Raw genomic sequence first — 11,995 nt, forward strand, 5'->3', positions numbered from 1 at the left:
AGTAATAGCAAAAAGTTTCATTCCGTGTAACAATCGATTTGATTTGATCGTATCATTACCTAATATTTTCTTCTCATTTTGTCTTTACTTATTATTCAATAATCATATTTTATTTTTACCTATCTTTTTAGTAGTTCTATCACGTGTTTTTTTAGGTATATCAGCCAAATTGTAGATGTGACACATTATGTAATGATGTAAAATGGTATAATTTATTCAAACATTATATATACAACACATTACAATACAATGCGATACATTATAAAACAATAAGTAATAAGTAATTGCGATAAAACTTAGGTCACTTTATGAATTTCCACGTGGCAGACAATGATAGCCTGTACTTTCCTAAATCTTTATGGTACGTCAGTAAAAAAAACCATGGTCTTTTCTGTAATTTGCCGTCAATAATATGCCCATTTTCGTTAGCCATAAAAGTAAAAACCATTACATTAATTACTGAACTTTTCCCAAATAATATTTAATCCAAGCCGTCCATTCCATCCAGCATCTAATCTGAACCGTCAATACGTTTCAAATAAAGCCAATCTCCACCGTCAATAAAATATAAACGGTTCAGATCTTGACACGTATTGTTATTATGTCATTATATTTTCTCGAATTTCCCTACCAAAAAAGCAAATCATCCACTGTTAAAAAAATCATCGACGGTGATAAATAGGACCACGTGGCAACATTTATTAAAAATATAACAAATATTTTTATTAAAAAGAATCAGATTTTCTGCCTAAAAATTGTAAAAGCCAAAAGGAACCCGAGAGACTTTTATTTCTAACATTTGGTATATTTTGTTAGGGTTAAAAAAAAAAGTGATACTTATTATTTCGGAAAATTTATTATTTTAAAAAGATAAAAATCAGTTAGGGTTTCAAATCGGACCAAATCACAATCCCTCAATTTCTCTGATCGGAGCCCTAGAATTCATCCTCTTGCATGTGGTGGATCTTCGTCATTTTCGATAATTCCGAGGTAAAGGTACGTGAATTTATTGATTTTGATGTAATCAATTGAGTTGAGAGGAAATGATGCATACAGTTTTTGTGTTTAATTTGAAGGGGGTTTTGTGTTTGATTTAGTATTTTGTTGTGGAATTGTGGTTAACAGATCTGGAAGCATGTGTTTGTGTGTGAAAATGATGTGTGATAGGATATGAAATTTGGGGAAGTGGTTGTTTTATTGGGATTAAGTGATTACTGTAGATGGAAAGTGGTGTAGAAGAGAAATCTGGTGGTAGTTCTATAGAGAATTCGAAGAAACAAAGGTCTTTGGATTTGCAGACACTATATAAGTCTGGGGATTTGAAGAAGGGGAAGGTTTCTGTTGGGGAGAGTGATGTTGATGCTACGAAGAAAAAGAAGAAAAAGAAGAGAAAGAGTATAAAAGAGGTGTCATTAGACAAGCCTGAGCCATCTGGTAAAAAGAGTAGGAGTGGTAAGGATGAGGATCATGTGAATGGGGATAGTGTCGGGCCAGCTGAATCGCGGTTATCATCATCGAACTTGGAGAAAGGATTGGATTACAGCAATCAGCTGAGTGGATTTTCTCTTAAGTTAGATATTAATGGTAATGCTATTCCAAGGCGACCACGTGGTTTTGTGGGGCGAAGTAAGTTTAATAACGGTCGAGCTTTGCAGTTATCGAGGGTTCAGACTTCTGTCATTGGAAATGACAAGATAGAAGGTGAACTTGACAAAACTGAGGATGATCAGCTTCCAAAAAAGTGTGCTTTGTCTGGCGGAGAAGCTAAAAGTGATGAACGGAGTTCTAAATTACCTAGTCATGCAGCTGGCAATGGTGTTACTGTCAAGGTAAAGAGAGAGAGAAGTGTTGACAATTCCCGAGAAAAGAAAAAAGATAAGGTAAGTTCAAGTCGGCATGTTAAAGAAGATGGTCATGTAGCTGTAAATAATGGTGAAACATCTTCTGGAAAGCACCTGAGTACTCGTAACAAGAGAAAGGATTCGTCATCTAGGAGTAGAAAATCTGTAAAGAATGATGTACCATCTGGAGATAATTTAGAAAGCTTTCGTCAAGGTTCTCTGAATGATGATGATGAGGTGAACCTTGAGCAGAATGCATGCATGATGCTGTCGTCGAGATTTGACCCTAGTTGTACAGGGTTTTCTTCAAAAAGCAGATCTTCAGCATCGAAATCTGCTGAACGATTATCTTCTTTACTCACTTCTGGTCAGGATTTTGTTAGTCGGGAGGGGAATTCCTTGACTGGATCAGAATCTGTATCAGTTGATACTGCTAGCAGAGTTCTACGACCAAGACAGAATCTCAAAGAGAGGGGTATTTCTAGGAAACGCCGTCATTTCTATGAAGTTCTTCCTAGGGACTTGGATGCTTACTGGCTATTGAACCGAAGGATTAAAATCTTCTGGCCATTGGATGAGAGTTGGTATTATGGTCTTTTGAATGATTACAATCCAGAGAGGAAACTCCATCATGTTAAATATGATGATCGAGATGAGGAATGGATAAACCTAGAAAGTGAGAGGTTTAAACTTTTGCTTTTCCCTGGGGAGGTACCGGGAAAAAGGAAAGTCAGAAAATCTGCAAATGCTACAGAAAGCATTGACGAAAGAAAACTTGACTTGGTCGTAGATGATGACAGCCACCAAGGTAACTGTCCGGACTCTGAGCCCATTATATCTTGGTTGGCTCGATCATCTCGTCGAGTAAAGTCTTCTCCTTCCAGGCCATTGAAGAAACAGAAAACATTACAGTTATCTACACCTGTTGTGTCATCACCGGTGCATGTCAAAACTGACGGCACAGGCTGGAATTTAGGTTCCTTGAACAGCTGTATAGGCAGGACAGATAATGATGTTCTATTGCCAGAGAAACTGATTGATCATAGCATGGCTGAGAATTCTTTTGTCGAAAGTCATAGCAGCCCCAATGATGGAAAACCTGTTGTTTATGTTCGAAAACGTTTCCGTAAGATGGATGGACTTCCTGTGTATGAAGCTGACAAAGCTTATGTAGCTGATATACCTACTGTTTCTGTAGCACCAGTTGTGGATGAATTACAGAACTACAAATCCAGTGTTATGTGCATCCCTGGCCCTCAGAGTGAGAAGTTTCTGTCTGCAATTGATGATGAAGGGGTGCTAAGGTTACACAGGCCATTGCTAGAAGCTAAGCAATTCAGGGTGGAAATATGCCTACCCGTTTTGCCTTTGTTTCTGCTTGAAGCAGAACAGAGTTGGTTATCTCGCTCTGTTTTGCTACTGCAGCATGGTGCCATTATGATAAGGTGGCCAACTTTTTTTTTAGAGATGCTTTTTGTTGATAATGTAGTTGGACTCAGGTTTCTTTTATTTGAGTGTTACCTCAACCATGCCGTGGCCTTTATTTTCTTTGTCCTAACATTATTCAATCAAGCTGATGAAGAGTGGAGGTATGAAAGTCTTCAGTTACTTGTAACTTCAGTAAGGTTTAGGCTGTCTTCTATTCAGGATTCTAGGAAGCAGCAATCTTTTGCATTTTCCTATTTCTCCAAACTCAAAAACTCAAAATGGTTATACCTGGACTCCAAGCTTCAGAAACGTAGTTTGCTTGCTAGGCAGCTGCCTCTGTCTGAGTGCTCATATGAGAATATCAAGTCCCTCAATTGCAGAAGTGACCAATTGCAGTTCAACGCTCATGCAGACCCTTCCTCATTTAAGGTATTTCTCGTTCTCAATGTGATGTATACGGTTGCTATATCTTTTTTTTTCTTCTTTCTGATCTGTCTTATTAAGGTACTTACTGTCTTAATTCTATAGAATATTGGTAGGATTGTATGATATTTCTCCTTTTTCTTCTTTCTTCTGTTCTTTATTTTTTCCCTTCCATCTTTCTAGATTTTACTATTTTGTTCTTTACATCCATATGTTATATACTTGCAGAAGAAGTTTGTGCCAGATTGTCTCCCCAAAGGCACCTCGACAGAGTGTTGCAGTGCAAGGTTTACTAGTTCTACTCTTAGTTCTGCAATGAAGCTCGGAAGAGTTCCTCCTTTTGCTCTTTCATTTGCTGCTGCACCCACTTTCTTCATATGTCTACATCTTAGGTTACTCATGGAACACAACTTTGCCCGTGTTAGCCTTCAGGATTATAGTTCTATAAATGCTTGCCAGCCAGTTAAAAATGATGGCAGCCGGGTGAAGTGCTCTGAGATCGCTGGCTCTGAGGATATTGCAGAAACTTCATTTACTGGAGCTAGTTCTGCTGGAGGGTCATCATTTGCTGAACGGCAGCTGGGAAGTTTGGCATGTAAACAACAGCTGGGGAGTACGCGTGTTCCATTGAAGTCATCTCAAAATTGTCAATTAGATGTTTCCCGGAGCTCTTTCACCGCCAAACATTCTGAATTGGACACGTCTGATGTGACTGTTGTGTCAAACAATTTGGAATCTGATGATCAAGTATTGGACCAGTTTGTTGGATCTCCAGGGAGAAGACATCCTAAGAATTTATCTCACCGCTTGTCTAATGCTCGGTGCCATTCTGGTTTGATGGGGATGAGTGTTGTAATTCCATCATCTGACCAAGTTGAGGGACTATCTGATGGAAAAGAAATTATCGTGGGAGAGGCGTCTCATTTGAGTCTGAATACAGGTGATGACCTGATTTCCAGCCCAAATCATACTGTTACAAGTGATGTGGTACAGAGCTCTAATATTACTGGAACGGGTGATCGCATGGTCCAGAGTCCCAACCCTTCAGGCCCAGGAGGTTTGCCACATCGTAAAAGAAACAGCTCTAGTTCTTCTCCTTTTGGAGAAATTTCACCTGTATGGGTTGATGGCAAGGCCAATTTTACAGGGGGTGGATTTGGCAATGGCCCAAAGAGACCTCGAACGCAGGTGCAGTACACACTGCCATATGGAGGTTATGACTTCAGTTCAATGCACAAAAATCAAAGCCCATGAACTCTTCCTTATAAAAGAATTAGAAGAGCTAGTGAGAAGAAGAATGCAGATAGTTGTGGTGGTTCGCAGAGAAATATTGAGTTACTAGCTTGCAATTCAAATGTGTTGGTTACTCTTGGGGGGGTCAAAGGGTGGAGAGAATTTGGTGCACGTATAGTCCTGGAAATTGCTGGTCACAATGAATGGAGGATTGCTGTCAAATTTTCTGGAATTACCAAGTATTCATATAAAGTTCATAATGTTTTGCAGCCTGGCTCTACCAATCGCTTTACGCATGCCATGATGTGGAAAGGGGGGAAGGATTGGGTCCTGGAGTTCCCTGACAGAAGCCAGTGGATGTTGTTCAAGGAGTTGCATGAAGAGTGTTATAACAGGAATATACGTGCTGCCTCAGTTAAAAACATCCCTATTCCTGGTGTTCGTTTGATAGAAGAAATCGAAGATTATGCATCCAAAGTCTCCTTCATTCGCTCTTCACCAAAGTACTATCGACAGGCAGAAAGTGATGTTGAAATGGCCATGGATCCGTCACGTATACTGTATGACATGGATAGTGAGGATGAGCAGTGGTTATCCAAGAATAATTTTTCTTGCTCTGGTGAGTGTAAACATGAAGAGATATCTGACGAATTCTTTGAGAAGGCCATGGACATGTTTGAGAAAGTTGCATATGCCCGACATCGTGATCACTTTGCGCCTAATGAGCTGGAAGAGCTGATGGTTGGTGTAGGGCCAATGGAAGTAGTTAAATCCATTCATGAGCATTGGCAGAATAAGCGGCAGAAGAATGGCATGGCGTTAGTACGCCATCTCCAGGTACGATTACATTGAAATTGACTACTTTAAATTACGCTAACAGACTAGTGCCAGCATGCTCCTGTGTCAGTACACCTGTAGGCTGTTATTAGCTGTTGAAAAAATGTATTTGACAAGTGCCAAATTGTTTAACTGGCAGTCTTGTCATAAACTTATAATATTGCTTTTCTCAACAAGCTTAGATTTAAACAAACTTTTAAGGGGTTAGAATCCATTATCTTTGGCCTTGGAATCTATTACTTGTGGGATTTGACCAAGTTTGGTAGTTTTCCCCCCTGCAAATGGAGATGGGAAAAAATTGTTTTATGTGATAACTTACTTAACAAAAGAATTGTTTATACAATATTTCTTTGACTTTTGCTTCTTTCTTCCTTCTTAATAATCTGGCGTCCCTATGGTGTCTGGACCAAAACTATTAAAATTGTAATGCTTTTTGTTTATTCCACAAGATGGTCCGCTTCAGTTCACAGTACTCGAGCATCTCTTTGTAGAGCAATATATTCTACTTTAAGTGGGCATCACATTATGCCCAACAGTTTGGCTTGGTTAATATGGACAATGCTTTCCTTTCCATTTTCTGTGCATGCCACCTTAGCGGAGTCTGCGTTGCATCACCTAGTATCATCCATTGACCTCCATATAATTAAGAAACACTGTCCATAATAATAATTTGTCTTCAGTGTAGAAGAAGATGTGTAACTGATTCTGTAGTTTGTTCACAGACGTAGCACCTGCTGTCTATATCTCATCCTTTGTAAAATTAGGACGTGCCTTGGTTTTCTGTGTCTATTTTCCATGACAAGTTCTTCTATGTCCTTGCTTGACTAGGATCTTATAACATGATTTACCTGTAAAGACTCCACTTTTACTGCTTGTCCAGTGTCTAGAGTTACTTAAATTTTCCCTTTCAATTACCCAAGAGTGTGGCCTAGTGGTCAATGAAGTGGGTTGAGCACCATGAGGTCAGAGGTTCAATTCCCAGAGACAAAACAGTAGGTGAATTCTTTTTTGATGACAAGGGAAACCCGCAGCCGCTACCCATTGGGTGCGCACATGGTAAAACCCTTGCACCTATGCAATAGCTCGCAAACCACACAGGAGAGGTAACCCGTGGAATTAGTTGGTATGCCTTCATGAGATTCCCCATTAAAAGAACTTCTGAAGATTCCATTCTGTATTGTTAAGACAGTCTTCAACAGTGCAGTTTTATCAGGTATCAGACCGAAAAAGTTGTGAAAACATATATCTTGAACCCATCTTGTGTAGGCAAGAGCCAACCTAAGTTTGTGTGCAGCCTTCATGAGATTTAATCTTTAAAGATGTTCCATTTTGAGACATGGGCCGTTTGATGGTTGAGAGATGAGATACCGTGGTCTGTCTGTTTGTCACTTTAGAACTTCATGTGTGTCCCAATTTTATAAAGGAGAACTGTAAAATAATTGTGCTGTTGTCTTTACTGTGCTTTTAATTGTCCTGGCTAGCTTTTGCCGTCTTTAAGTGATAAAAAGGCACCCCTTTGATTGCTTTCTTAAGTGAATGCTGTGTTTACTTGTAAGCTATTGATCTTGCTTTATCATATTCTAATATTATTTGCCTTTAGTTATATGATGGTGATGATGTTGCCTGTTTAAGCATCAAATGTTCCATGTCACAGTCAATAAGCTATTGAGACACCATAATTTAGTTTGTCTCATCCATCTAGGAGGAATTGTCTTGGATTAGTGGAATGCCAAATATACTTGCAAAAGATAGAATGCAAAATATGCTCACCAAAAAATGGAATGCAAAGTATATTGACCATTGGATCCTTGATACTCTATGATCTAACTGATTTTGGTTGACTCACTTTGCTTTTGGTAAACTGGGGATCCTGGGTGTGTATATTAACTTTTTTCTGAGACAGAACACTTTTGTGCCACCATGACTCCTCATTTTCGTTGATGCACCCATAAAGAAAGAGTATAACAATGTATGGAACCTTGCATGGTCCTTAAAGTAAGCAATTATCTTGCTAAAACCTGAGCCATACCCTTTTTTATGGCTTGTTGATTACCTGAACTTTATTTTCCTTGACATACTCATATGATGAAAGGTATAGCATGATATAGGAGACCTTATGTAGTTTTATAGATTCCATGGTATGATGGATATTTTGCTGGAGACTGGAACTGTATTTCTGATTGATGCCCTTTCATGTGTCTTGTCTTCATGTGAGCTGTCAATTTCAGATTAATATCCTTCATGTGTCTTGTCTCTCTACTGATCATATTTTTATTTTTTTGATTGTTAATTCTCCTCATATTTCTTAAAAGCCTTCATGATTATGTTTTCTGTTGTATTCCATGCAAGAAAAATTTACTGTTTTCTGTTGTATTTTTTTTTTCGTTAATTCTCTTTTCTTCAGCCGCCCCTTTGGGAGAGGTATCAGCAGCAACTGAAGGAATGGGAACAAGCAATGTCAAATGCGAGTTTTGGCTTTGCTAGCGTATGCCAGAAGAAAGCAGCTTCCATGGAGAAACCACCTATGTCTGCATTTTGTTTGAAGCCTCGAGGTCTGGAGGTTCCAAACAAGGGCTCAAAACAACGATCACAGAGAAAAATCTCAGTTTCAGGACACAATCATGTTGTCTCAAGAGATCAAGACGGTCTTCATCCCTTTGGTACTTCTCTAGCCAACTTGCTATCATCCTTGCCCTTTGTTTGGAAGAAATTATTTTTCTTACTGTTGCTCAACTACTTTATACTTTATAGTGATTTTTTAAATTTGTCATTTTTCTTTATAGGGAGAAGATCAAATGGTGGATATTCACATGGAGATGAGATGATTATGTATCCAAGCCATGAATATTCAGATGGTTCTCCTATGCTTCATGCGTCACCCCAAGTTTTTTCACCACGGGAAGCTTCTGGGTTTGGATTTTTTTCCTTGAACTCAGATGTGTCTGATTGGAATCAACCCAAATTTTATAGGAACAAACTAAAGAAGATTGGGTCGTTTCACTCTCACAGTAATCAGCATATGGTGGCTGTAAATGATCAGAGAACTGTCGTGAAGCGAAATGGGGTTCATAGGTGGAATATGAGCTTACCTGGGAGGTCTAATAAGAAGCATTACCGTCCTGAAGGATCTCGTGGGTCTGCAATTGAGCAATTTGACAGTTCAGATCTTCATGAGTTCAGGTTGCGTGACGCCTCCGGAGCAGCACAGCATGCTCTTAACGTGGCAAAGCTGAAGAGGGAGAAGGCCCAAAGGTTACTCTATAGAGCTGATCTAGCCATCCATAAAGCTGTTGTTGCTCTCATGACTGCTGAGGCAATCAAAGCTGCTGCTGAGAGCGCAAATGGTGATGGTTAGGTTGTGACTTGTGTCTGAGTATGGTGATTACCAGGAATCAAGTTCTCTGATCCCTGCGAATGGTGTGTCCAGTCAAAGCTTTGGGAGGTGCTCATTTTACTGGTCTAGGATCCACCATTGTTGATAGCATTTAGTAGGATTTTCAACATAGGTTGCTGGGATATTCTTGTAGCAGAGTTTTACTTTTTGCCTAGGTCATGATTCTATGTACTTCAATTATACATAGTCATAGTCTTAAGGCAATTTCAGTACATAGCTTTTAGCCTTTCCTCGCCCGCTAGTGTTCCGGGGGGAGCAGGTTTTTCCAGTTCATTGCAACTGAAGGGCTCTTGCCGGTGAAGGGGTGCATGGAATTTTGCTATGCTCATCATTGTACAGATTTTTATCAATGTTTCCCCCCCCCACCCTTCTTTTAGCTTTTCGGCGTCTTTATTAACCTACTTACCCTTAGCATAGTGCTCGATGCTGAAGGTGCAATTGCCCAGAAATAATGTAATACATCTGTTGAAAAGCAAATTACATATTTTTGTTTGGGCTATGAAGCGTCTATTATTTGTGTTGAAGTAGAGCACCTTATTTGTTGGAAAATAGATGAATTATAGTGACTGTAAGTAAATCACCCATTAAATGATTTCGAATGTTCGTGTGGGTGTTTGCTTTTGCTTCATTAATTCATTGCCGCTAAAAGTTATTTTTGGTATAGTAACATACTACTGATGATCTGATAGAATATATTAAGAGCAGGTGATGTGTCCTTGAATATTCAGAGGGCATTATGAGCCCATAACCATTTTAACTTAAAAACTAAGTACTTATAAACATTTTTTAAAGTTACCTCAACACTCAAAAAGTGTGTGAATCTAAAGACACCTGATGAATTCTATATGCTCTTAAATTTGTATTAACTTTCGCTAATGTCGAACGTACTATTCATATTTTATGTTTAAGGTTATTAAGCTTATAATTCTTAGCAATTTTTATTTGACATGAACATTTCTAGTAAAACTATCAAACCATAGGCAACTTAAAAAATATACAATCATATGCTACTTATACATTTTCCTTATTTTCAGCCTAAAATTCTCCCACCATGTATATATCACTTAAATTCTCTCCCAAATCACGCTTCTTTCTTCCCAAACATACAAAAACAACAAGAAGAATCTATCAGTTGTATCTGATATCTAAATTTGTACATGCTTTTTAAATAGACACCTACGTTAATACAAATTTAAGAGCGTATAGAATTCACCATGTGTTTTAGAAATTTAGAGCCTATTTAAATTAACTTATTTTAAGTCAACAATTTTGAAGCACTTTTGAAGAGTTGGGATAACTTAAAAAAGTACGTACTTACAAGGCATGCTTTGAGCTAAATGATAAAAATAAACCAAACGCTAACTTATAGGCTCATAATCCCCTCACAATATTCAAAGACACATCACATCATCTACTCTTAATATATTTTTATCAAAATCATATTCGAGGCAACTCCCATTAGAGTGTGTGTGTGTTTGCAACTAAAAAATCAAAATGCCACACACAAACTTTGAACTCAAATTGAGACAAAACTTGATGCACTTAATGAAAATATCAAGCAAAAGCAACCACCCCATAAGAACATTTGAAATCATTTAGAACTTCATTAACAAATAAGGTGCTAACGCTTCATATAGCACAAACTAAAATTTGTGATTTGCTTTTTCAAGAGATGTATTATATTATTTCGAGCAATTGCTCCATCAACATTAAACACTAGCAGCTAAGGGTACGTAAGTCAATCAATAAAGACACCAAAAAGCTAATAGAAAGGGAAAACATTGATAAAACCTATACAATGATGAGCATAGCAAAATTCCATCAGTGTCACTACATCAAAAATGATCTTTATGGGCAAGAGCCTTTTAGCAAGGAAAGGCTAAAAATTACTCCCTCCATCCCTATTTAGTTGTCCATATTTCCTCTTTTAGTTGTCCCTATTTAGTTGTCCATTTTGACAAATCAAGAAAGGACAACAATTTTTTTCCTATTATACCCTTATTTAAATAAAGTTGTCATAAATAAAGTAAATAAACTTATGAACTTCTCAGCATTGATTAGTTATCTTGAATGAATTTATTTTGGAATTGTAAATTGTACTACAAGGGTAAAATTGTAACTTCACTATGCTAATCATTGTTGCCTTAATCTGTGTGTCATTTCTAAAGTGGACAACTAAATAGAGACGGAGGGAGTATGTGACTATGTATAATTGGAGAACATAGAAATCATGACCTATGCAAAAAGCAAAACTTTGCTACAAAAATTCCCAAGCAACCTATGTTGAAAATCCTTCTAAATGTTATCAACACTGATGGATCTGAATTCTGATACTAGCAAAATCAGCGCATCCATAAGCTTTGGCTGAACAATGCCATTCGCAGGGATCAGAGAATAAAAGAGAGAGTGTATTACACAAACTACTGATGTGTGTTTCTCAAACTATTAAGTGATAGTTTAGGAGTTAATATTTCAGATAGTCACTCCACTCTTCTCTAGAAAGTCACTCAACTTTGAATTTTAACTTAAAAGTCACTCAACTATGCTCTCTTTTCTCAAAAAGTCACTAAACTTTGAATCTCAACTCAAAAGTCACTCAACTATCCATTCTTTTCTCAGAAAGTCACTCAACTGATTTAATCAATATTTTAATTAAAATCTACAAATATAAATTTCTTAAACCAAAATTCTAAAAAATAAAAAGAATACCATTTAAATCATTTAGTGACCCATTTAATTTTATTTTACCCAGAAAATCAATAAGATGCAAAACTAGCTGCTACTAGATGATACTTTGATCAGTCTTCTTCACAATCAAAGCAGAATTGCCAGAAACGCA

At 37.7% G+C, this 11,995-nt stretch overlaps 1 protein-coding gene across 1 annotated transcript; it reads left to right on the forward strand.

The window, feature by feature from the left end:
- The first annotated feature begins 813 nt into the window (after positions 1–813).
- Positions 814–9,680, forward strand: LOC102595136 (uncharacterized). The gene is given in 5 exon segments (XM_015313003.1): positions 814–990; positions 1,126–3,698; positions 3,921–5,762; positions 8,167–8,422; positions 8,546–9,680. Coding segments are annotated over 4 exon segments (5,148 nt in total). The 5' UTR covers positions 814–990; positions 1,126–1,220; the 3' UTR covers positions 9,118–9,680.
- The last annotated feature ends 2,315 nt before the right edge of the window (positions 9,681–11,995 follow it).

The sequence above is a fragment of the Solanum tuberosum genome, unplaced genomic scaffold, assembly GCF_000226075.1.
Source record: "Solanum tuberosum cultivar DM 1-3 516 R44 unplaced genomic scaffold, SolTub_3.0 scf00225, whole genome shotgun sequence".
In the NCBI taxonomy this organism is placed as follows: Eukaryota; Viridiplantae; Streptophyta; class Magnoliopsida; order Solanales; family Solanaceae; genus Solanum; species Solanum tuberosum.